Below are 27,892 nucleotides of genomic sequence, written 5' to 3'. Positions count from 1 at the left end.
TTGACCCTAGGGGATAATTTGAACAATTTTGGTAGAGGACCACTAGCTAATGCTACACACCAGATATCAAAGCCCTAGGCCCTGGACAAGAAGATTTTTAAAGTTTTTTCTTTCGGTTGCCATGGCAACCAGAGTTCTGATGGAATTCAATTCTTTGAACAATTTTGAAAGGGAGCCACCCAAGGATCATTCCTGTGAAGTTTGCTGTAATTCTGCCCAGTGGTTTACAAGAAGATTTTTCTAGGAAATGTTGACAGACGGACGCCGGACATTGAGTGGTCACAATAGCTCACCATGAGTCTTTGGCTCAGGTGAGCTAAAAATTGGGCAGAGGTTCCCCATGGGCCATGCCAGCACATCTCAACCCACAAACCTTTCACCCAAGCCATAAAAGTTTGGACAAGAGAAGAAAAACAAGAGGGCCATGATGGCCCTATATCGCTCACCTGAGTACCATTGCTCAAAATGATATGATCGTTTCAAACCAATCTCAATAGAAGCTGCTAAGGTATATTCATTTAGATAAAAAACAAAGGGAGGTAACTTGTCATAAATTCAGTCATTATGTATCTTCACTGATTGTCCAAGTCCATCTGTTGAAATTTCAGATCAGTATCGTCATTAGTTACGGAGAAAAACCCATTTTAATTTGAAATGAAGGGAGATAATTTGACATAAAATCAGTCCATAGTTATCTACCCTGATTGTCTCAGTCCAACTAATGACAATAATGAAATTTCAAATAAGTCCTATAAGGACTTACTGATATAAATCTATTTTGATTACAATCAGGGGAGGTAATCAGATATAAAATAAGTTTTGGATCTGACAGATTTATCATGGAATCCATGATTTATTGTTGTTGAAGATATTTTGGAAGTTTGTATCAAATCAAACCATAAATGAAGTCTCCATATGGCAGCAAAAGCCAAAATAGCCAACTTTGGACCTTTAAGGGGCCATAACTCTGGAACCCATGATGGAATCTGGCCAGTTCAAGAAAGGAACCAAGATCTTATGGTGACACAAGTTGTGTGCAAGTTTGGTTAAAATAAAATCATAAATGAAGCTGCTATTGTGGAGACAAGATCAAAATAGCTAATTCTGGCCCTTTAAGGGGCCATAACTCTGGAACCCATAATGGAATCTGGCCAGTTCAAGAAAGGAACTAAGATCTTATAGTGATACAAGTAGTGTGCAAGTTTGGTTAAAATCATATCATAAATGAAGCTGCTACTGTGCAGACAAGGTCAAAATAGTTAATTTTGGCCCTTTCAGGGGCTGTAACTCTGGAACCCATAATGGGATCTGGCCAGTTCAAGAAAGTAACCAAGATCTTATGGTGACACAAGCTGTGTGCAAGTTTGGTAAAAATCAAATCATAAATAAAGCTGCTATTGTGCAGACAAGGTCAAAATAGCTAATTTTGGCCCTTTCAGGGGCCATAACTCTGGAACCCATAATGGGATCTGGCCAGTTCAAGAAAGGAACCGAGATCTTAAGGTGATACAAGTTGTGTGCAAGTTTGGTTACAAAAAAAATCATAAATGAAACCATTATCGTGCAGACAAGAAATTGTTGACGGACGCACGCACAGACGACGGACGAAGGGTGATCACAAAAGCTCACCTTGTCACTATGTGACAGGTGAGCTAACAAGTGGGTGGGGTGACATTTGTACCCAAAACCTAACTAACCACTTGCTTCAAATACAATACAAGAAGACTGGAAAATAATGCAATAAAACGCACATACCTGATTAGTTTTTGCAGTTTCCAAGGTTGTTTTTTGGTGGTTTTTATCCTTCACTGCCTTTTTTCCCCGACGACTGATACTTTATCGTTTTCCCATATACGGCTGGAAGGTCTGGTTTTTATTTTCAACCAACTGTCGTATTTGTTGCCAGATGAGTCCTTCTCATTCATCCAATCCCATCTCCACTCTATTTTTACACTCCTTGTCCAACTCTTTCACGTTTACCAGGCTGTAGAAATTGCATATTGGATATTTTCGAACTTTGGATTTTTGAAGAGTGCGCGAGTGTACGGGAAGTCGCAAAATGATTGTTTCCCTTGCAACGAACGACAACTGCTCCTGCACTTCTATTTATAGTAACATAAAAGGGAAGTAATAAAAAAAATATTGTAAGCAAACAAAAGAAGGATCTGCCAAATAAAAACAAGAGCACTGCAATGCAACGCAAATGCAGAGCAATATTCACATAAAACGAAGTCATATGACCTTTGACCGGAAGTGTGACCCTGACACTGAACTTAACCATCCGAAACATGCGCTCTGCACATCCTTTCAATGAGTGAACATTTGTGTCAGGTTTCTCTGAAATCCATCAAGGGGTTCAAGAGTTACAGAGCGGAAGGGAAATTGCTAACCAACACACAGACAGACAGACGGACACTGAGGTGATAACATAATACGTCCCTGTGGGCGTATAAAAAAGAATCGAGATCTTATGGTGATACAAGTTGTGTGCAAGTTTAGTTAAAATCAAATCATAAATGAAGCTGCTATTGTGCAGACAAGGTCAAAATAGCCAATTTTGGCCCTTTCAGGGGCCGTAACTCTGGAACCCATTATGGGATCTGGCCGGTTCAAGAATGGAACCAAGATCTTTTGGTGACACAAGTTTTGTGCAAGTTTGATTAAATTCAAATCATAAATGAAGCTGCTATTGTGCAGACAAGGTCAAAATAGCTAATTTTGACCCCTTCAGGGGCCATTACTCTGGAACCCATAAAGGAATCTTGCCAGTTCCAGAAAGGAACCAAGATCTTATGGTGATTCAAGTTGTGTGCAAGTTTGGTAAAAATCAAATGATTAATAAAGCTGCTATTGTGCAGACAAGGTCAAAAGAGCTAATTTTTGGCCTTTCAGGGGCCATAACTCTGGAACCCATAAAGGAATCTGGCCAGTTCCAGAAAGGAACCAAGATCTTACAGTGATACAAGTTGTGTGCAAGTTTGGTAAAAATCAAATCATAAATAAAGCTGCTATTGTGCAGACAAGCTCAAAATAGCTAATTTTGGCCTTTTCAGGGGCCATAACTCTGGAGCCCATATTGGGATCTGGCCAGTTCAAGAAAGGAACCGAGACCTTATGGTGTTACAAGTTGTGTGCAAGTTTGGTTAAAAAAAATCAGAAATGAAACCACTAACGTGCAGACAAGAAATTGTTGACGGACGGACGCACGGAAGGACTGACGACGAACGAAGGGTGATCACAAAAGCTCACCTTGTCTATGTGACAGGTGAGCTAAAAACAACTGGTTCTTCAGTTATTGCTCGGAAACGAAGTGTGACGGACAGACGGACAGACTGGGCAAAAACAATATGTCTTCCCCAGAGGTGGTGGGGGTTGGGGGGTGGCGGAGGGAAGTCATAAATATCTTATTCAACTTCTTCTCATTGGTGGATCTTCATCAAACTTGGTCTTATTAAGTCCTATTAATTTTTTTTCAAATGGGGGCATTTTGCCACACTAGAGCATGATTTTTCTTTTAATTGGGGGTGGGGGGGGGGGGGGGGGGGGGGGGGGGGGTTGTAATGTAGATTGTTGCAGTCGTCTCATCCTCTGCCTTCAATCAGTCTCAAGTCAATAACTTTAATACTTATTAAATTATGCTCTGGACAGATTTGACCTTGCTGTCATCTTGACCTTTGACCTACCGCCCTGGTTCAAACATTGCACATCGTCACATTGCCACCTACCTACATTTCAAATCTGCAGTTGATACCTTGAATGGTTAATAAGTTATACTCGGAACATATCTATACACCAAGTTTAAAGTCAATACAAATAATGGTTATAAAGTATGCTCTGGACACAAATTATGATGGGATCACACGTGACTGTTTTTTTTTCAAAACTGGCATATAAAAGTTGTTATACTGAGGCATTTCAAACAAATTTACTAAACAAGAGCTGTCACTATTGGTGACAAATGACCCGGAAATAGGCCCAAGAATGCCACCTTGTATTCGCAAAAAATCACATATCATTTTGTGACCTTGACCTAAGAGGCCTCGGTCATAAGTGTGACACATCTTCTCAATATGGTTAACATTTGTGTAAAATTATTTTCAAATCCCTTGATTAATGGCAGAGTTATGGACCGGACAAGAAACACCTTTGACTTCTAAGTGTGACCTTGACCTTGGACCTAGGGGTCTGGGTCTTGCACATGACACCTCATCTCATTATAGGGAACATTTATGCCAAGTAGTTTCAAAATCCCTTCTTCAATGGCAGAGTTATGGACTGGACAAGAAACAGACAATGTTAACCTTTGACCTCTAAGTGTGACCTTGACCTTGGAGCTAGGAGTCTGGGTCTTGCTCATCACAGGTCGTCTCATTATGGTGAACATTTATGCCAAGTAATTTCAAAATGCCTTAATGAATGGCAGAGTTATGGACCGGACATGAAACATACCCTGTTCACCTTTGACTTGTAAGTGTAACCTTGACCTTGGAGCTAGGGGTCTTGGTCTTGCTCATGACACGTCGTCTCATTATGCCAAGTTCTCTCAAAATCCCTTCATGGATGGCAGAGTTATGGACCGGACACGAAACAGACCATGTTAACCTTTGACCTCTAAGTGTGACCTTGACCTTGGAGCTAGGGGTCTGGGTCTTGCGCATGACACTTCGTCTTATTATGGTGAACATTTATGCCAAGTTATTTCAAAATCCCTTCATGGATGGAAGAGTTACAGCCAAGACAAGAATACCAGATGCACGCACGGACAGTGCGATTTTAATATGCCCACCTTTGGGGGGCATAAAAACAACTTATTTGTAAACTGATCTGACAAACTACATCTTAGTGCACTCTTTTTCTTCTGCTTACATATGTTATAAATATTCAACAAAGTGGAATTTCCCTGCTGCTGTATCATAAAATATCACTTATTCATGCCATACTAATATATATTTGCTAATGTCCAGTGAGATTGTTATGCAGTTACAGGGAACTTATGAATCCTTGTTCAGAACAAGTTTTACTATATACCTTGAAGCTCTGCACGTAAAAAACACTATGCGTTTTAGTTTCTTGTTATAGAAGAAATAGTTGAAGGACCAGATACATCCATCTTCACCAAAGGGATCAGAACTTAAATCTGGATTGTAGCTATATACATCACAATCTCGCAGCATTATCTCCTCATCTATAGCTGACCACAGATTCTGTTTGATTCTGCAGAAAATTTCATTGGCAGCTGACTGAAGCTGGCTATCTACTGTGTTAATTACCCACTGAAGAAAAGAAAGTGACACATATCTATCACATGACATCTGGAATATAGTAAAAATATTTATACAGAAAAAATGTTACCTTATAAATATAATTATCATGTGTAAGCAACTCCTTCTGACATTCACTATGTGTATTAATTTTGTTCATTTACAATTATTACATTGATACTATATGCAAAAATAATTAAAGGGGAAGGAATGCTATTGTCCAACCATTCATAAAACTAAGAGAATTTTTAAAATCGGACCACTGTTGAAAAATATAGGGAAAAGGCATTATGAAATTCAAGAAAATGGCTAACCATGGAGGCAGCCATTTTAGTGTGTTACACACTGACTAATTACATTTCAAGTAAATATCTTTAAAATAAATGAATTTCTATAGTTTCTTTATTTCGAGCTAAAAAGCATGATAATTTTTTCTGTTCCAGTTGGAAAAAAAATAATAGATAAATTGTTTTTAACTAGATGCCCATGGGCAACATGTCGAGCCTGCCAGCTGTCAAAAGGACTAGGAGTTGCACATGACACACTGTCTCATTGCGGCAAACATTTATGCCAAATGAAAAATGATTGCAAAAAGTTACAATATAAGTTATTTATAGTAACAACAAAGGTAAGTAAATCTTTAAACAAGAGAGCCATGAAGGCCCTGTATCCCTCACCTGACCTATTGACCTAAAGATCATCAAGAATAACATTCTGACCAAGTTTCACTAAGATATGGTCATAAATGTGGCCGCTAAAGTGTTAAATAGCTTTTCCTTTGATTTGACCCGGTGTCCCAGTTTTTGACCCGACCTGACCAAAATTCAAACTTGACCTAAAGATCACCAAGATTAATATTCTGACTTAGATTAATGAAGATACAGTCATAAATGTCGCCTCTAGAGTGTTAACAAGCTTTTCCTTTGATTTGACCTGGTGACCTAGTTTTTGATCCCATCTGACCAAGATTTAAGCTTGACCTATAAATCATCAAGATTAACATTTTGACCAAGTTTCAGATTGATATATTGTAATAAATGTGGCCTCTACAGTGTAAACTGATCCTAAATGACCCTGATTCAAACTGGACCTAGAGATCCTCAAAATTAACATTCTGGCCAAGTTTCATGAAGATATAGTCATAAATCTGGCCTATACAGTGTTAAAGACACTGATTCTGGTATGCCAGGTATGTGGCCTATGGGAATGATAAGGTCTGCGTATTAGTAGTTTTTCCTTTGATTTGATCTGCTGACCTAGTTTTTAACCCCAGATGACCCAATATCTAAATCGTACAATACTTTATTGAGGGTAACATTCTGACCAAGTTTCATTAAGATTGGGCCAAAACTGTGACCTCTAGAGTGTTGATAAGCTTTTCCTTTGATTTGACCTGGTGATCTGGTTTTTGACCCCAGATGACCCAATATCGAACTTGTCCAAGATTTTATTGAGAGTAACATTCTGACTAAGTTTCATTAAGATTGGGCCAAAATTGTGACCTCTAGAGTGTTAACAAGCTTTTCCATTGATTTGACCTGGTGACCTAGTTTTTGACCCCAGATGACCCAAAATCAAACTGTCCAAGATTTTATTACGGGTAACATTCTGACCAAGTTTCATTAAGATTGGGCCAAAATTGTGACCTCTAGAGTGTTAATAAGCTTTTCCTTTGATCTGACCTGGTGACCTGGTTTTTGACCCCAGATGACCCAATATCGAACTTGTCCAAGATTTTATTGAGGGTAACATTCTGACCAAGTTTCATTAAATTTAGGCCAAAATTGTGACCTCTAGAGTGTTAACAGTAAAATTGTTGACGACGGACACAGGGCGATCACAAAAGCTCACCTTTGAGCACTTTGTGCTCAGGTGAGCTAAAAATCTAAGTCCACACAAAAATCCTTACCAAAATACACCTCGAAATTGGATGTAACATGCATATTGTACTACAGATAAGTGGTCTTGACTTTTCCCTATGACCAGTAATAAAAAAGTTAAAATATAAGCAATTTATAGTAACAACAAAGGGAAGTAATTCTAGCTTCTTGCACATGACACTCCATCTCATGATGGTGAACAATTGTGCCAAGTTACATCAAAATCTCTCCATGCATGAAAAAGAAATGCTCCGGACAAAGTCATTCTTGTATCTGACCTTTGACCTCTATGTGTGACCTTGACCTTAGACCTAGGGTCCTGGTTCTTGCGCATGACACTCTGTCACATGGCTGTGAACATTTGTGCCAAGTTACATCAAAATCCCTCCATGCGTGAAGAAGAAATGCTCCAGACAAAGTCATTATTGAATTTAACCTTTGACATCCAGGTGTGACCTTGACCTTTGAGATAGGAACCTGCGGTTTGTGCATGACACTCTGTCTCACTGAGGTCAACATTCATGCTAAAAAATATAAACGAGATTGCTCCATGCATGTCAACGTTATGGTCCGGACAAACAAATCCGGACACATGCACGGATGGACAGACAGGCAGGGCAAAAACAGGGGGGGGGGGGAGTGAGACATAATGACTTTTCTGCAGAAATGATATATTATTTTGGCAAGCAACATCCTATCGCTTCATTATCATAATTCTGACCCAGCAGTCTGTGCTTCCTTTTAAAAATTCGGGATTTGGCAAGAAATCCCGAGAATGCTAAATTCACCGAATGGGAAATTGGTCTATTCTATGTAAAACAAGAGCTCGTAGAACAGAAAATGCCCCTCTTGATGCATTCAGTAACTGCACAAGGAACAGAAATTATTTGGTCACTGTACACAGAAGTTCTACTATTCTGGGTCAATGTGACCTTGACCTTTGACCTATTGACCTCAAAATCAATAGAGGTCATCTGCTGGTCATGATCAACCTCCCTATTAAGTTTTGTGGCCCTAGGCCCAAGCGTTCTAAAGTTATCGTCTGGAAACAGTTTATGTGACATTGACCTTTGGCATACTGACCTCAAAATCAATAGGGGTCATCTGCTGGTCATGACCAACCTCCTTATCAACTTTCATGATCTTAGGCCCAAGCGTTCTTGAGTTATCATCCGGAAACAAATTGGTCGACCGACCGACATCTGCAAAACAATATACCCCTCCTTCTTCGAAGGGGGGCATATTAAGTGAGCCCCAGGGCAAGGCCAATTTTGACCCCAGGGACATGGTTTTTAAAAACAAAGACTACTACATACTGCTACATGCCAAATATCTAAGCCCAGGCCATTACAGTTTCAGACAATAAATTTTTTTCAGTTTTTCATATAGAAGTATGTAATCTATGCTTATTCAAAGAGAATTCATTTTTACTCAGCAAAACAGTACCATGTTTAGCAGTTTTCTCCCTTATTCAATATGCATTATTACAGTTTAGCTAGTTTTTTTCCATTTATAGCTCTAGCAGCCCCTAAAAGAGGCCAAGTGTCCTCATTTGAACAAATTTGGGAGAGGACCATATAATTATGCTACAGACAAAGGTTAATGCAGATCCATCAAGCGGTTCGAACATGAGAAGAAGACTTTTAAAGGTATTTCTATTTTTAGCTCTAGCAGCCCCTAAAAAGAGCCAAGTGCCCACTTTTGAATATACTTGGGAGAGGACCTTATAATGATGCTACAGACCAAGTTTGATGAAGATCTATCTAGCAATTCATGAAAAGGAGTCAAAGGTTCTTCTATTTTCAACTCTAGTGGCCCCATCAAGCGGTTCATGAAAAGAACTTGTTTAAAGGTATTTCTATTTTGAGCCCTGGCAGCCCCTAATTTAATTAAACAAATTTGGGAGAGGACCTCATATTGATGCTATAGACCAAGTTTGATGAAGATCTATCTAGCAATTCATGAAAAGAAGTCAAAGGTTCTTCTATTTTCAACTCTAGTGGCCCCTAAAAGTTTATTTCGGTACACAAAACTGCAAGTGGTCCAAATTTGAAGGCTGTAGCTTGAGAAATGTGAAAGTAGGTACTAGATCAATTTCAAGGTCAAATTACACTTCAGAACACAAATCTATGCATGTGGTCCAAATTTAAAGCCTGTACCTTCAAAAATGTGAAAGTAGGTCACTAGGTCAATGTCAAGGTCAAAGTTTGTTTCGGTACACAATCCTATGCATGTGGTCCAAATTTGAAGCCTGTAGCTACAGAAATGTGAAAGTAGGTCACTAGGTCAATCTTAAGGTCAAAGTTCATTTCGGTACACAAAAGGTTCTTCTATTTTCAACTCTAGTGGCCCCTAAAAGGGGCCAAGTGTCCCCATTTGAACAATTTTAATGGAGGATCTCGCCAGTATGCTACAGACCAAATTTGGTGTTATTTTGACAAGTACTTTCAGAGAAGAAGATGTTTAAGTGAAAATGTGGACAACGGACGATGGAAGCCAGACCATCCACCTGCAGTTCAAGTGAGCTAAAAAAACAACTGTGTTCTATGTTACAAAACAAAATAATTGCCATATTCAATTAAACAATGAAATGTTCCTAACTTCCTCATTTCTTAGCCCATTTTGAAAAAAATTTCACTGCCTTAAATAATTCCGGATGACCTGTCAGATGGTTTAACACAGGAAACAACGTGCCCTTTCCCTTTAATGTTTGTACTCATAAACGATAAAATATTCATAACAAATACTGTTTGCAGATCAAATTGCCCTTTCGCCCTTTTTTAAATCAATAGAATTTTACCTTTACCTCACAAAAGCGGCGATGCTGAAGCTATTTTTGGACCTCGTCTATACAGGTAACTCTGCCCTTTTCAGTCAACATTTTTTAGATACGAGGTAAGATTAATTTATGCATACACTGAATGAACTTGTTTACACTGGCCACATGACCGAGAATTTTACAAGATAAAATGTTGATTTACAGTTGTGAAAAGTAAAAGATACAATAATCGTTATTTAAATCTTAAATGAATGCACAGTAAATTTAGCTTGCATGGATGTGAAAATAAAAACGGAACCCTCTAATATATTATAGTCATTGTCCTGCCTAAATTTCAGTGCCTTTTGCTGCAGACTTTTCTTTTAGATAATGTATCTCGTGTAACCCCACTGACTTGTGGATGCTGTAACTTATCATTGATTGAAGGTCTTAAATTGAAAAAGTCGGGTAATTTCTTATGGAATATGTGAGTCTAGAAATGGTTCTTACCAAGAACGAGGACAAGGCTTATCAACTGCCTGTCTGTAAATAACTGAGATAGTGTTTAAACGATGGACATTAAACCCTTTAAATAAACAGTAGATAAATTCACGTATATATAAAGGATCACACTGAAGGCCCCCCCCCCCCACAAAAAACAAGAAAAAAACAACAATAGTCTAGGCCTAAACTGAAAAATACAAGAGATCACAGAGTGATCTTGGCGCCCACCAATGTGCCATTTTTGAGTGTTCCAAATTTCAAGACTTATTGACTAGCTCAAGGTCAAATTTCATTTCCGTACACAACACTGTACATGTGGTCCAAATTCGAAAGCTGTAGCTTGAGAAATGTGAAAGTAGGTCACTAGATCAATTTCAAGGACAAAGTTCTTTGTACACAAAACTATGCATGTGCATCAAGTTTGAAGGCTGTAGTTTGAGAAATTTGAAAGTAGGTCACTAGGTCAATCTTAAGGTCAAAGTTTATTTTGGTACACAAAACTGCAAGTGGTCCAAATTTGAAGGCTGTAGTTTGAGAAATGTGAAAGTAGGTCACTAGATCAATTTCAAGGTCAAATTACAATTCAGAACACAAATCTATGCATGTGGTCCAAATTTAAAGCCTGTATCTTCAAAAATGTGAAAGTAGGTCACTAGGTCAATGTCAAGGTCAAAGTTTGTTTTGGTACACAAATCTATGCAAGTGGTCCAAATTTGAAGGCTGTAGCTCGAGAAATGTGAAAGTAGGTCACTAGGTCAAAATCAAGGTTAATTTTATTTCGGAACACAGAACTATGCATGTGGTCCAAATTTGAAGCCTGTACCTTCAAAAATGTGAAAGTAGGTCACTAGGTCAATGTAAAGGTCAAAGTTTGTTTCGGTACACAAAACTATGCATGTGGTCCAAATTTGAAGGATGTAGCTACAAAAATATGAAAGTAGGTCACTAGGTCAAAATCAAGGTCAAATTTCATTTCAGAACACGAAACTATGCATGTGGTCCAAAGCCTGTACCTTTAAAAATGTGAAAGTAGGTCACTAGGTCAATGTCAAGGTCAAAGCTTTTTTCAGTGCACAAAACTATGCATGTGGTCCAAATTTGAAGGCTGTAGCTACAAAAATGTGAAAGTAGGTCACTAGGTCAAAATCAAGGTCAACTCATGTCAAGGTTCATCTTGCCACTCAAAACTATGCATGTGGTCCAAATTTGCAGGCTGTAGCTTAAGAAATGTGAAAGTAGGTCACTAGGTCAAAATCAAGGTCAAATTTCATTTCGGTACAAAAAACTATGCATGTGGTCCAAATTTGAAGCCTGTACCTTTAAAAATGTGAAAGCAGGTCATTAGGTCAATGTGGTCCAAATTTGAATGTTGTAGGTTATTGACAAGAAGATTTTAAAAGCTTTTCCCTATATAAGTCTATATGAACCATGTGACCCCCAGGGCGGGGCCATATTTGACCCTAGGGGGATAATTTGAACAAACTTGGTAGAAAACCACTAGATAATGCTACATTACAAATGCCAAAGCCCTAGGCTATGTGGTTTGGACAAGAAGATTTTCAAAGTTTTTCCCTATATAAGTCTATGTAAACCATATGACCCCCGGGGCGGGGCCATATTTGACCCTAGGGGTATAATTTGAACAATCTTAGTAGAAGACCACTAGATGATGTCACATACAAAATATCAAAGCCCTAGGCCCTGTGGTTTTGAACAAGAGGTTTTTCAAAGTTTTTCCCTATATAAGTCTATATAAACCATGTGACCCCCGGGGCGGGGCCATATTAGACCCCAGGGAAACTAGAAAATGCTTTTGTAAAAAAGCGCATGTCTCCCCAAATGCAAAGTCCTATAGGCAAGAAGACAATAGGGGTCAGGAGCGAAAGTCAAAGAGACACTGATGGTTGGCTGCAATAGGGATCATCTACTTGGCATGTCCAGTCATCCCGCTAAATTTCAACACTCTTGGCCTAGTAGTTCTCAAGTCACTGTTCAGGCTCCTGTGACCTTGACCTTTGATCAAGTGACCTCAAAATAAATAGGGATCATCTACTCTGCATGTCCAATCATCCTATTAAGTTTCAACATTGTAGGTCAAGTGGTTCTCAAGTTATTTCCAAAAAATGATTTTACATGAACAGGCCACTGTGACCTTGACCTTTAATTGACTGACTCCAAAATCAATAGGGGTCATCTACTCTGCATGTTCAATCATCCTATGAAGTTTCAACACTCTGGGTCAAGTGGTTCTCAAGTTATTGATCGGAACTGGTTATCAATGTTCAGGCCCCTGTGACCTTGACCTTTAACGGAGTGACCCCAAAAACAATAGGGGTCATTTACTCTGTATGAACAATCATCCTATGAAGTTTCAACATTCTGGGTCGAGTGGTTCTCAAGTTATTGATTGGAAATGGTTTTCCATGTTCAGGCCCCTGTGACCTTGACCTTTCACAGAGTGACCCCAAAATCGTTAGGGGTCATCTACTCTGCATGACCAATCACCCTATTAAGTTTCAACATTCTGGGTCAAGTGGTTCTCAAGTTACTGACCGGAAATGGTTTTCAATGTTCAGGCCCCTGTGACCTTGACCTTTAAGGGAGTGACCCCAAAATCGACAGGGGTCATCTACTTTGCATGTACAATCATCCTATGAAGTTTCAACATTCTGGGTGAAGTGGTTCTCCAGTTATTGATCGGAAATGGTTTTCAATGTTCAGGCCCCTGTGACCCTTGACCTTTGATGGAGTGACCCCAAAATCAATAGGGGTCATCTACTCTTTATGATCAATCATCCTATGAAGTTTCAACATTCTGGGTCAAGTGGTTCTCTAGTTATTGATCGGAAATGGTTTTCAATGTTCAGGCCCCTGTGACCTTGACCTTTGACGGAGTGACCACAAAATCAATAGGGGTCATCTACTCTTCATGACCAATCATCCTATGAAGTTTCAACATTCTGGTTCAAGTGGTTCTCTAGTTATTAATCGGAAATGTTTTTCAATGTTCAGGCCCCTGTGACCTTGACCTTTGACGGAGTGATCCCAAAATCAATAGGGGTCATCTACTCTTCATGACCAATCATCCTATGAAGTTTCAACATTCTGGGTCAAGTGGTTCTCTAGTCATTGATCGGAAATGGTTTTCAATGTTCAGGCCCCTGTGACCTTGACCTTTGACAGAGTGACCCCAAAAACAATAGGAGTCGTCTACTCCAGCAGCCCTACAATCCTATAAAGTTTGAAGGTTCTAGGTCAAATGGTTCTCCAGTTATTACTCGGAAATGAAGTGTGACGTACGGACGGACGGACGGATGGACAGACGGACGGACAGGGCAAAAACAATATGTCTCCTGGGGGAGACATAATAATTTGAATCATCTTGTTAGAGGACCACTAGATGATGCTTCACACCAAATATCAAAGCCCTAGGCTCTGTGGTTTTGGACAAGAAGATTTTCAAAGATTTTCCCTATATAAATCTATGTAAATTATAGAAATAAACAAAGGGCCATAACTCACTAAAAAATTGTTGAACCAGTCCAATTTTCAGGGGGACAAAACTAGGGTACCAATACATCATTCTGACAAAGTTTGGTCAAAATCCCCCTGGTAGTTTCTGAGGAGATGCGATAATGAGAAATTGTTAACGGATGGAAGGACGGACGGACCACGGATGCAGAGTGATTTGAATAGTCCACCATCTGATGATGGTGGGCTAATAATGGACTTAGATTCACGATAAATTACTGAACATTTTATGATGAATCCGCAGATACAAAATACTGACTAAAATAGGTTTTATAATGTGTGCCGGAAAAGTTGATACAGTAATCGGACCAAAACATAAAGCGATATCCAAGATTTTATGATGCATTCTGCAGAAGAATTACAAATGTTGTGTCGCTCAGTGCTTGTTTACATTAAATCTCTGTTATAAGGTCACTTATTAATTATAAATATGCAACAAAAACTAACTCTGTATAACTACACCGTGGCCAGACGCAAATATTTTCCCTCGTCGACAGTAATTGTCAAAACAAACAAGAGGGCCAAGATGGCCCTAGGTCGTTCACCTGAGAAACACACCATAACAGTGTAAACGTGTTTGACCTAGTGATTTCATGGGAAAACAAGAAGCTGCGTTCAATAAACGCTTGATGCCCCCTGTGGCATCCTTGTCGATATAAAGCAACCTTAGTCCAAAACGAGGTCAAGGTCAAGGTCAAACTGAGGTCAGGTGATGTTTGAAGATGAGGAAGGGTCACAGGTTACATCTGCATTAGTATCAAGTCATTCTAGTAAGGGGTATTGATGCTAGACGAAACAGTCCCATTTGGTTAACCAAGAGATGGCCCATATAAAGCAACCTAAGTCCAAAACGAGGTTAAGGTCAAGGTCAAACTGAGGTCAGGTGATGTTTGAAGATGAGGAATGGTCACAGGTTACATCTGCATTAGTATCAAGTCATTCTAGTAAGGGGTATTGATGCTAGATGAAACGGTCCCATTTGGTTAACCAAGAGATGGCCCATACAAAGCAACCCAAGTTCAAACGGAGGTCAAGGTCAAACTGAGGTCAGGTGATGTTTGAAGATGGGGAATGGTCACAGGTTACATCTGCATTAGTATCAAGTCATTCTAGTAAGGGGTATTGATGCTAGACGAAACAGTCCCATTTGGTTAACCTCGTACGGACGGACGAACGGACGGACGGACGGACATGACAATCACTATATGCCTCCCGCATCAGTAGATGCCGGGGGCATAAAAATATTCTGACCAATTATCATTAAAATTGGAGCAAAAACCTTGAGTATAAACAAGTATTTTCTTTGATTTGACCTAGTGACCTAGTTTTTGACCTAAGATGACCAATATTTGAACTTGACCTAGATTTCATCAACGCTATCATTCTGACCAAATTTCATGAAGATCAATTGAAAAATACAGCCTCTATGGCATACACAAGGTTTTGCCTTGATTTGACTTAGTGACCTAGTTTCTGACTCCAGACAACCCATATTCAAACCTGACCTAGATTTTATCAAGGCAACCTTTCTGACCAAATTTAATGAAAATCCAGTGTAAAATGCAGCCCCTATTGCGTACACAAGGTTTTGCTTTAATCTGACCTAGTGACATAGTTTTTTTAACCCAGATGACCTATATTCAAATTTAAACTAGATTTCATCAAGGCTATCATTCTGACAAAATTTCATGAAGATCAGTTGAAAAATACAGCGTCTATTGCATACACTTGGTTTTTCTTTGATTTAACCTAGTGACCTACTTTTTTATCCTAGATGACCCATATTCAAATTCTACCTAGATTTCATCAGGGCAATCATTCTGAATTACTTTCAGGAAGATCATTTGAAAAGTACAGCCTCTATCGCATACAAAAGGTTTTCCTTTGATTTCACCTAGTGACCTACTTTTTGACCCCAGATGACCCATATTCAAACTTGATCTAGATTCCATCAAGGCAATCATTTTGACCAAATTTCATGAAGATCACTTGAAAAATACAGTCTCTATAACATACCAAAGGTTTCTCTTTGACTTGACCTAGTGACCTACTTTCTGACCCCAGATGACCAATAATCAAACTTAACCTAGATTTCATCAAGGCAATCATTCTGATTAAATTTCATTAAGATCGATTGAAAAATACAGCCTCTATCGCACACACAAGTTTTTTCTTTGATTTGACCTAGTGACCTAGTTTTTGACCCCAGATGATCCAAATTCAAATCTGACTTAGAATTAATCAAGGCAATCATTCTGACTTAATTTCATGAAGATCAATTGAAAAATACAGCCTCTATCACATACACAAAGTTTTTCTTTGATTTGACCTAATGACCTACTTTTTGACCCCAGATTACCCATATTCAAAGTTGACCTAGATTTCATCAAGACAATCATTCTAACTTAATTTCATGAAGATCAATTGAAAAATACAGCCACTATCGCATACACACAGTTTTTCTTTGATTTGACCCGACTTACTTTTTGACGCAGATGACCCATATTCAAACCTGACCTAGATTTCATCAATGCAATCATTCTGACCAAATTTCATGAAGATCAATTGAAAAATACAGCCTCTATCGCATACACAAGTTTTTTCTTTTATTTGACCTAGTCACCTAGTTTTTGACCCCAGATGACCCATTTTGGAACTCGGCGGTAATCATTCTGACTTAATTTCATGAAGATCAATTGAAAAATACAGCCTCTATCACATACACAAGGTTTTTCCTTGATTTGACCTAGTGACCTATTTTTGACCCCTGATGACCCATTTTTGAACTCGGCCTGTATCTCATTAAGGTAATCATTCTGACTTAATTCATGAAGATCAACTGAAAAATACAGCCTCTATCGCATAGTTACACAAGGTTTTTCCTTGATATGACCTCGTGACCTAGTTTTTGACCCTAGATGACCCATTTTCAAACTCGTCCTAGATTTCATCAAGGTAATCATTCTGGCCAAATTTCATGAAGATCAGTTGAAAAATAAAGCCTCTATCGCATAATACACAAGCTAAATGTTGACGGACGACAGACAGACGACGGACATCGAGCGATCAGAAAAACTCACCTGAGTATTGCTCAGGTGAGCTAAAAACGATGTTCCCATGTGGACATAGTTGAAATATGAGTATTTTTTTCTTTTTAAACAACATGTCCATTACATTCACGCTATTGTACCTCTTTTCAATCTATAAAGTATGCAACGAAGGGGATACTGGGCCTGTTTTTACATATAGTCAGAGCTCAGTGTGTGTGTGTGTGTCATAGATAAAGAAAGGATGCATTCAACTCTTAGCAACAAGGTAAATACTGTAAAAAGCTACAGGGTGGGGCGGGGTTAACCTGTCAGAATTACTCTAACTAGAATGTGTCTGTAGGACACATGGTGTGCCCCCACTGGTACATTTGTCACAAATAAGGGGCAATAATTCAAATGTTTGCAGTCTTAATGGGGTAAAGCCTCAACAAACATTTTATGCAAAGGATTCATTATTCTAGGCCCTATCCCTTTTGAGCTATGAGCATCACAAACAAAAAATCCACTATTTTGGCTATTTCAAGGGCCATAACTCTGTAATAAGAGCTAAGATTCTCAAGAAGAATGCCAAGTGTGCAAGGTCACATCACAATAAAGACTCCAATAAGTACGCAATAAGTACTATCAGCATGTAAGGTTTGAAGGTCCTGGGTGCAGTGGTTTGCGAGTAAAGTGCCTTCATGCAAAAAGTTAACGTTGGCCCCTGTGACACTGACCTTTGACCTGGTGACCCCAAAGTCAGTAGGAGTGGTGTACTCAATAAGTACTATCAGCATGTGAAGTTTGAAGGTCCTGGGTGCAGTGGTTCGCGAGTAAAGTGCCTTCAAGCAAAAAGTTAACGTTGGCCCCTGTGACCTTGACCTTTGACCCCAAAGTCAGTAGGGGTGGTGTACTCAATAAGTACTATCAGCATGTGAAGTTTGAAGGTCCTGGGTGCAGTGGTTCGCGAGTAAACTGCCTTCATGCAAAAAGTTAAAGTTGTGACGAACGAACAAACTAACTAACGAACAGACGGACAGTTGAAAACCAATATGCCTCCCTTCGGGGGCATAAAAAAGGCGGCGGACCCAAATGAAAAATAGGAGGTGCGCAAGATCATATCATGATTAAGACTCATGCAAGGTTTCATGAATCTAATTCAAATACTTTCTTGAGCTAGGCATGTCACAAGGTGAAAATGTCCATTTTTGACTATTTCAGGGGCCATAACTCTAAAATTAGGGGTTGGAGCCAGACAAAAAATAGGTGCGCAAGTTCATATCATGATAAAGACTCAAGCAAGGTTTCATTAATTTATATCAAATACTTTTTGAGCTAGACGTGTCACGAACTTCGGTCGGACGCACGGACAAGAGCAAATCTATATGCCCCCACCACTCATGGGGGAGCACAAAAATAGCTTCAGCTTTGTCGCTTTTCTGACATAAACATATAACACTATGATCTCTATCACTTTCAAAAAAATTGTAAAAGGGCAATTTGATCTGCAAACAGTAGTAAGTAGGTCATAGGCAACTGGCCTAATTCCTTCAACTGTACTATTAGAATTGCAAATTTACTGAAAACAGCAAGGTATTAAAGTACAGAATATTATTAATACTACCTCAGGGCTAGGCTCTTTGCTGAATTCTTCACTTTTAGCATTACTGAAATCATAGTCTGGGTTGAAAGAGGCATTGAGTGTAGAGATCAGGTAGAAGAGTGTCTTTGTTGAGATTGTATCACACAGATAGGACTCACCATCACTCATGCTTCTTCCATAACTCCTGAAAATTCAAAATTAGAGTGGTCATTATCCAAATGAATCCCGTTTTCATAAAATTTATATTCAATTTGGTACCAATCTTTACCACTTAACCATACTAAATTTCTAAAATGGATTGGTCATTCAGGCCTAAAAAAAAGTTACTCGTTTCCGCTAACCCGACTGACCCTATTTTTTCATTGCCGATCCTAACAATTCTTTTGATAGTCCAAATTTTTTTTTAAAATTGTGCGGATTTTAGCTTGTAGTTCAAAAAATATTAAAATGTTATGACTGCCCAAAGATCAGCCAATTCTGTCCATTCATGTACATATTTAATTAATTCAGTGTTTTAGCTTCAAAATAATACCAAAAACATTAAAATCTATTGTAATTTAGACCGTCACATCTTTATTTAAAATCACAAGTCATCTAATTTCACTGTGGCGCGCTGTTATAAGCCGCCCCCATTTTGAAATTTCCAATCGGTGTGAAAAAAGCCGATTAACTTCATGAATGTAGACTTAAACCTCCTTCAGTATGATCTTATGCATATGTTATTTCTTGATTTTATTATAAATTTAATTCGAAATTTATTTCAAATATGGCCGATTTCAATAAATGAATTGCCCGGAAACCGATTCCGCAGACGGTCTGAACTCTTGTACAAAAAAATGTAAAAAGATCGCCAATATCTACAAGATTGGTACTGTCTTCAAAAAGAATGATAAACTAGAGCTATCACTAAAGGTGATGAATGTACTGGCACAGTACATTCCAATCTGACACACACAAGTTTGCATAATTATGTGGACTTTATGTATATAGACTGTATGTATACAGTATAGTAACAAAAAACAAAGTCCCATAACTATGCAGAATATTTATCTAAAAGAACGTAACATGCACCATGCACAACTAGGGTTGGTACTGATCACTTGTGTGAAGCTTCATTAAATTGTGTGCAAGGGTTCAGAAGATTAGGCGCGCACAAGATTGCATATGCAGACTGTATGTACATAGTATGTCAACAAGAAACAAAGTCCCATAACTCTGCAATTTTTGTTGTTGAAATGCACAACTACTGTTGTTACTGATCACTTGTGTGAAGTTTCATTAAATTGTGTCAAGGGGATTAGAAGAGATGGTGCGCACAAGGTTGTGTCTATGTATATAGTATAGTAACAAAAAACAAAGTCCCGTAACTCTGCAAATTTTTTTTCTGAAAGAACCTAACATGCCCCATGCACAACTACTGTTGTTACTGATCACTTGTGTGAAGTTTCATTAAATTGTGTCAAGGGGATGAGGAGAGATGGAGCGCACAAGATTGTGTCTACGTATATAGTATAGTAACAAAAAACAAAGTCCCGTAACTCTGCAAATTTTTTCTTTCTGAAAGAACCTAACATGACCCATGCACAACTACTGTTGTTACTGATCACTTGTGTGAAGTTTCATAAAATTGTCTCAAGGGGATGAGGAGAGATGGAGTGCACAAGATTGTGTCTATGGACAGATGGGCGGACAGACAGACAGACAACCTGAAACCAGTATACCCCCCCTTACAACGTTGTTGTCGGTGGGTACAATAATCAATTAAATGTGTAAATCTGAACAAGTTGATACAGTAAATTTCAGATATGAATTTAATGTAGACTTTTCAATCGAGCAAATTTGTACTTAATATTTAGAATTCCTTTTGTTATGTCAAATATTTATAAATATCATATCTAAGAAATGCTAAATTAAAAGAAAACAAGAGCTCGTCGAACACGAAATGCCCCCCTTGATGCATTTAGTAATTGCACAAGGAACAGAAATTATATGCTCACTGTAAACAAAAGTACTATCATTCTGGTTTAATCTGACCTTGACCTTTAACCTATCAACCTAACAAGAGATTACAGATTGATCTTGGCACTATCCACTGAGCCATTTTTGAATGTTCCAAATTTCAAGACTAGCTCAAGGTCAAAATCAAGGTCAAATTTCATTTAGGTACAAAACAATGTGTGTGTGGTCCAAATTTGAAAGCAGTGGCTTGAGAAATGTGAAAGCAGGTCACTAGATCAATCTCAAGGTAAAGTTCATTTCGGTAAACAGAACTATGCATGTGCTTCAAATTTGGAGGCTGTAGCTTGAGAAATGTGAAAGCAGGTAATAGATAAAAATCAATGTAAAATTTCAATTCAGAACACAAAAATATGCAACAGTCCAAATTTGAAGCCTGTACCTTCAGAAATGTGAAAGTAGGTCACTAGGTCAATCTCAAGATCAAAGTTCATTTCAGTACACAAAAGTACGCTTGTGGTTCAAATTTGAAGGCTGTAGCTTGAGAAATGTGAAACTAGGTCACTAGGTCAAAATCAAGGTCAAATTTTATTTTGGAACAAAAAACTATGCATGTGGTCCAAATTTGAAACCTGTACCTTCAAAAATGTGAAAGTAGGTCACAAGGTCAATTACAAGGTCAAAGTTTTTTTCAGTACACAAACCTATGCATGTGGTCCAAATTTGAAGGCTGTAGGTACAGAAATGTGAAAGTAGGTCACTAGGTCAAGATCAAGGTCAACTCATGTCAAGGTTCATCTTGCCACTCAAAACTATACATGTGGTCCAAATTTGAATGATGTAAGTTATGGACATGAAGATTCTAAGTTTTTCCCTATATAAGTTTATATGAACCATTTGACCTCTGAGGCAGGGCCATATTTGACCTGAGAGGGATAACTTGACCAAACTTGGTAGAGAACCACTATATGACGCTACATTACAAAATACCAAAGCCATAGACTTTGCGGTTTGGACAAGTTATTCCCTATAGACGTATATGTAAACCATGTGACCCCCAGGGCGGAGCCATATTTGACCCTAGGGGAATAATTTGAATAATCTTAGTAGAAGATCACTAGATGATGTCATATACAAAATATCAAAGCCCTAGGCCCTGTGGTTTTGGACAAGAGGTTTTTCAAAGTTTTTTCCTATATAAGTCTATATAAACCATGTGACCCTAGGGGTGGGGCCATATTTGACCCCAGGGAAATAATCTGAACAATCCTGGTAGAGGACCACTAGATTTTGCTACATACCAAATATCAAAGCCCTAGGCCCTATGGTTTTGGACAAGAAGATCAGAAACCATTTAACTGTTCCTGGCCAATGTGACCTTGACCTTTGACCTAATGACCTCAAAATCAATAGGGGTCATTTGCTGGTCATGGCCAACCTAACTATCAATTTTCCTGACACTAGGCCAAAGCGTTCTTGAGTTATTGCCTGGAAACCATTTTACTGTTCCTGGTCATTGTGACCTTGACCTTTGACATACTGACCTCAAAATCAATAGGGGTCACCTGCTGGTCATGACCAACCTCCCTATCAACTTTCGTGACCCTAGGCCTTAGCGTTCTTGAGTTATCATCCGGAAACTGTTTCACTGTTCAGGGTCACTGTGACCTTGATCTTTAACATACTGACCTCAAAATCAATAGGGGTCATCTACTGGTGATGACCAACCTCCCTATCAACTTTCATGATCCTAGGCCCAACCATTCTTGAGTTATCATCCGGAAATGGATAGGTGTACATTCCGACCGACCTACCGACCGACATCTGCAAAACAATATACCCCTCCTTTTTCAAAGGGGGGCATAACTAGAGATGCTTTTGAGAAAAGTGCATGCCTCCCACAACTGCCCCTATGAAAAATGTCTAGTTTCTCTAGATGGTCTAGAGGAGTAGATCCAATTAGATGGTCTGGACAAGTGGATCCAATCAGTAAGTCAAGGGCGACAATTCAAAAGTACCTGAGCAGATTTGGCTAGTTATCGAACTTGGCCACGGTCTTATAGGCAAACACATTTTGTTCAAGTTTAGTGAAGATCGGACAAGAAATGTTCGACTTACAGAGCAGACAAGCTTTGTGACAGACAGACACACACAGACTGGAGTAAATCAATATGTCTCCCACACCACTGTGTGGTCGGAGACATAATAATGGCACTGAACTATTTACTGAATTTAGAAAAAAAATGTCACCTGAGCCATTTTTTAGCAAACTTTCTAAATTAAATCTAGATCTAATTCTTATATTTTCTTGACAAATTTTTAGAAGTTTTCATCACTTTGTACCATGGAAAAAAAAATGTTTTTAGCTCTGTATGAGAGTGATATTTAATAACTTTTTCATTCAAACTTTATAGCATTGTAATACTATGCATTCATACAAAAATAGTGGGGGTTTTTTGTCGCAATGTGTTTTTTCATTTTTATCTATACCTACTGATGCTGAAAAAATTCACAAAAAGATTACATAAATGAAAAGAGCAAGAAAAACAAGAGTGCCAGAATGTCACAATATACGCCCGTCACAGCAAGTTTCTTTACACTAGCACCTGTATTTGCAAATGGAATTTTAATTTTGTGGTAGTTATTATTGTAATTCTTTTGTTTTTCTAAATTCACATAAAAACTCCTTACCAGGTAGAGATACCTTAAAATACACCTAAAATTTGAAAGTAGCATCTATGTTGTACCACAGAAAAGTGGTCTTGGTTTTTCCCTACGGTCAATTATAACAAGAGATCACAGAGTGATCTTGGCGCCCACCAATGTGCCATTTTTGAGTGTTCCAAATTTCAAGACTTATTGACCAGCTCAAGGTCAAATTTCATTTCCGTACACAACACTGTGCATGTGGTCCATGCATGTGGTCCAAATTTGAAAGCTGTAGCTTGAGAAATGTGAAAGTAGGTAACTAGATCAATTTCAAGGACAAAGTTCTTTGTACACAAAACTATGCATGTGCATCAAGTTTGAAGGCTGTAGTTTGAGAAATATGAAAGTAGGTCACTAGGTCAATCCTAAGGTCAAAGTTTATTTTGGTACAAAAAACTATGCAAGTGGTCCAAATTTGAAGGCTGTAACTTGAGAAATGTGAAAGTAGGTCACTAGGTCAAAATCAAGGTCAAATTTCACTTCAGAACACAAATCTATGCATGTGGTCCAAATTTGAAGCCTGTACCCTCAAAAATGTGAAAGTAGGTCACTAGGTCAATGTCAAGGTCAAAGTTTGTTTCGGTACACAAAACTATGCATGTGGTCCAAATTTGAATGCTGTTGCTTGAGAAATGTGAAAGTAGGTCACTAGGTCAAAATCAAGGTCAAATATCATTTCCGAACACGAAATTATGCATGTGGTCCAAATTTGAAGCCTGCACATTCAAAAATGTGAAAGTAGGTCACTAGGTTAATGTCAAGGTCAAATTTTTTTTTGGTGCACAAAACTATGCAGGTGGTCCAAATTTGAAGGCTGTAGCTTTAGAAATGTGAAAGTAGGTCACTAGGTCAAAATCAAGGTCAACTCATGTCAAGGTTCATCTTGCCACTCAAAACCATACATGTGGTCCAAATTTGAATGTTGTAGGTTATTGACAAAAAGATCTTAAAAGCTTTCCCTATATAAGTCTATATGAACCATGTGACCCCCAGGGCGGGGCCATATTTGACCCTAGGGGGGTAATTTGAACAAACTTGGTAGAGAACCATTAGATGATGCGAAATTATAGAAAAATATCAAAGCCCTAGGCTTTGTGGTTTGGACAAGAAGATTTTCAAAGTTTTTCCCTATATAAGTCTATGTAAACCATGTGACCCCCGGGGTGGGGCCATATTTGACCCTAGGTGGATAATTTGAAATCTTAGTAGAAGACCACTAGATGATGTCACATACAAAATATCAAAGCCCTGGGCCCTGTGGTTTTGGACAAGAGGTTTTTCAAAGTTTTTCCCTATATAAGTCTATATAAACCATGTGACCCCTGGGGCAGGGCTATATTAGACCCCAGGGCAATAATTTGAATCAGCTTAGTAGCGGACCACTAGATGATGCTTCATACCAAATATCAAAGCCCTAGGCTCTGTGGTTTTGGACAAGAAGATTTTCAAAGTTTTTCCCTATATAAATCTAAAAACTGGAGTGACGAAATATACTCCCACAATACAGCCTTATAGAAGTAAACCAATGTCAGAGTCAAACCTCAAAATTGATAGGGGTCATCTGTTGGTCATGATCAACCTCCCTAGTAAGTTTCATGATCCTAGGCCAAAGCGTTCTCAAATTGCCATCTGGAAACGGTTTAACTGTTCTGGGTCACTGTGACCTAGACCTACTGACCTCAGTCAATAAATGTCATCTGCTGGTCATGACCAACCTTCCTATCAACTTTCATGATCCTAGGCCCAAGCGTTCTCAAGTTATCGTCTGGAAATGGTTTAACTGTTCCGGGTCGCTGTGACCTTGACCTTTGACCTACTGACCTCAAAACAATAGGGGTCATTTGCTGGTCATGCTCAACATCCCTATCTATTTTCATGATCCTAGACACAAGCTTTCTCAAGTAATCATCCAGAAACCATTCAACTGTTCCATGTCATTGTGACCTTGACCCTTGGCCTACTGACCTCAAAGTCAAACTTGACCTGTATTTATGATGTTACACCTGTGTACCAAAATTTACGATCCTAGGCCCAAGCATTCTCAAGTTATCATCCGGAAACCATTTTATGCGGAGGCTGTTAGATTTATAATCAACGATGTCCAGGTGTATACACACCTAGATCTCTAGGCGACAGTGTCAATGAAACTACTTGTTTAAATCAAAACGCTCATCATTTTCAACAACAACAGAGAAAATCAGTTTGTTCAGAAGGTTTGCATGGTTCCAATTGATGTCTAGTTATTATTATTATTATTAGCTGCGGGTCACCTGATTCGTATACCATACATGTATCTTTTTCTAGACAGGGACTCCAAATGCAAGAATCAACACCAAAATTACTCAAAATATGTATTTTATCAACCGCATATCCCTTTTGGGCCTCACACAGAGAGAGAAGCTGGCTTATCAGTAACACTGGTCAGTGCAGATTTATCAATAACACAGGGAAGTCTTATTATTGAGTCAGTCATAAAAATCAAAAATTCAAGTTTTAATTGAATCATTGGACGGTAGATATTTCGGATAATCTGGTAAGAAAAATTTATTTGACGATTTCGTACTTTTCTTTCAGGTACAGAACGACAGCTCCCTTTTTAAATACCGAAAATTCTCGGTAAATGCTGACCTAATTTCAGGCGCCATTAATGATGTCCAATAGACAATGGATGCAGAACTTGTATGTTGTGCTTTCCTTAAAGGAAGTAAAATGCGCTGCCCACAGGGCGAAATTGCTGTACGCCGGATCGACAGATCCATATACGAAACATACAACACTCTACAGTACGGATGAAAGTCTCATCCAGTGCGAAAGATCTTTTGCAAAATATTGCACAACGCACGTACCATGAAACACAACCATGCTTGTGTTTTTTCATACAAATCCCAGAAAATTATCAACACATTCCACGGGAATCAAGTTTGTTTTTATTATATTCGTACTCATTCTGTTTCGATATTACGTTATAGACTGGTTTACAATAGTTTATAATTCGCGTAAGGCGAAATGTATACTTATAAACGAAATGTTACGCATTATTATATAGCCGACAATTGTGTACAGAATAAAGCAGGATAAAAGTACGCTACTCTTGATAGTTGAGATCTTGGGAAATTGTATCCCCAAATCAATCTATTGGCGATAAAACCGACTAATTAACAAATGATTAAATTTGATTATATTTAATTTCCAGGTAGCCGAAATGAGTCAGGCCAGCAGTCGTATTATTTTATATATTTATATTATATAGCCCGTGCATTTTGAACCTCGTAAACTGAATTTACTTTAAAGTATGGTGTCTCAGTTGAGCCAGTTATTTGTTAATTTCAGAGAACATACATTAAAGTGTGTGTGTGTGTGCGTGCGTGCGTGCGTGTGTGTTCGGGTTTAACGTCTTTTTCAACAATTTTTCAGTCATATAAACGACGGTGTCTACTTGTAGCAGTGAGCACAATGCCCAACTTTATAGTGCTGCCTCACTGGAATATCACGCCGTAGACACGTGGCATGATACCCCACCTAGTCACATTTTACTGACACCAGACTGACCAGTCCTAGCACTATCCTCTTAATGCTGAGCGCCAAGCGAGGAAACTACTAGTACCATTTTTTACATCTTTGGTATGACGCGGCCGGGGATCGAACCCGCGACCTCCCGCTCTCGAAGCAGACGCTAGATACCACTAGGCTACCGAGGCGGTTCATACATTATAGAAGTGCTTATGAGATTATACATGTGTGCGCATATTTCAAAGTCTATTTCATATTAACGACTATAGAAAACAAGAGGGCCAAGATGGCCCTAGGTCGCTCACCTAAGAAACACTCCATAACAGTGTAAAACATGTTTGACCTAGTGATTTCATGGAAACAAATATTCTGACCAATTTTCATTAAGATTGGACCAAAAAATTGGTCTCTTGCGATAAAACAAGCATTTTCTTAGATATGACCTAGTTTTTGACCCTAGATGACCCATGTTCAAACTCGACCTAGATTTTATCAAGGCAATCATTCTGACCAAAATTCATGAAGATCAAATGAAAAATACAGCCTCTATCACATGCAGAAGTTTTTTCTTTGATTTGACCAAGTGACCTAGTTTTTGACCTCAGATGACCCATATTCAAATTCGACCTAGATTTCATTAAGGCAATCAACCTGACCAAATTTCATAAATATCAACTGAAAAAAAAAAGTCTCTATCACATACACAAGATTTTTCTTTAATTTGACCTAGTGACCTAGTTTTTGACCTCAGATAACCCATATTCAAAACCGACCTAGTTTTCATCAAGGCAATCACTCTGACCAAATTTCATGAAGATCAATTGAAAAATACATCCTCTATTGCATACACAATGTTTTTCTTCGATTTGACCTAGTGACCTAGTTTTTGACCCCAGATGACCCATTTTTGAAATCAGCCTAGATTTTATCAAGGTAATCATTCTGGCTAAATTTCATGAAGATCAGTTGAAAAATACAGCCTCTATTGCATACACAAGGTTTTTCTTTGATTTGACCTAGTGACCTAGTTTTTGACCCCAGATGACCCATTTTCGAACTTGGTCTAAATTTCATCAAGGCAATCATTCTGACCAAAATTCATGAAGATCAATTGAAAAATATAGCCTCTATCGCATACACAAGGTTTTTAC

At 38.5% G+C, this 27,892-nt stretch overlaps 1 protein-coding gene across 6 annotated transcripts in view; it reads right to left on the bottom strand.

Annotated features, from left to right (window-relative positions):
- The window catches only part of LOC123549122 (repressor of RNA polymerase III transcription MAF1 homolog), a 131,706-nt gene that overhangs the window by 60,346 nt on the left and 43,468 nt on the right, over window positions 1–27,892 (bottom strand). For 3 of the 6 annotated variants that reach the window (XM_045336958.2, XM_053545665.1, XM_045336959.2), the window contains exons 3-4: window positions 18,588–18,750; window positions 5,029–5,273 (exon numbers count right to left, since the gene is read on the bottom strand). In XM_045336958.2, the coding sequence (XP_045192893.1) occupies window positions 5,029–5,273; window positions 18,588–18,750 (408 nt within the window). Of the gene's footprint in view, window positions 1–1,348; window positions 2,103–5,028; window positions 5,274–18,587; window positions 18,751–27,892 lie in introns of those variants that run through there. The other 3 variants (XR_006686003.2, XR_008371325.1, XM_045336957.2) reach the window with 2 other exon arrangements.

This window comes from Mercenaria mercenaria, chromosome 6 (genome assembly GCF_021730395.1).
Source record: "Mercenaria mercenaria strain notata chromosome 6, MADL_Memer_1, whole genome shotgun sequence".
In the NCBI taxonomy this organism is placed as follows: Eukaryota; Metazoa; Mollusca; class Bivalvia; order Venerida; family Veneridae; genus Mercenaria; species Mercenaria mercenaria.
Note: the sequence above shows the minus strand (reverse complement) of the source record. Positions and strands in the feature narration are given on the sequence as shown.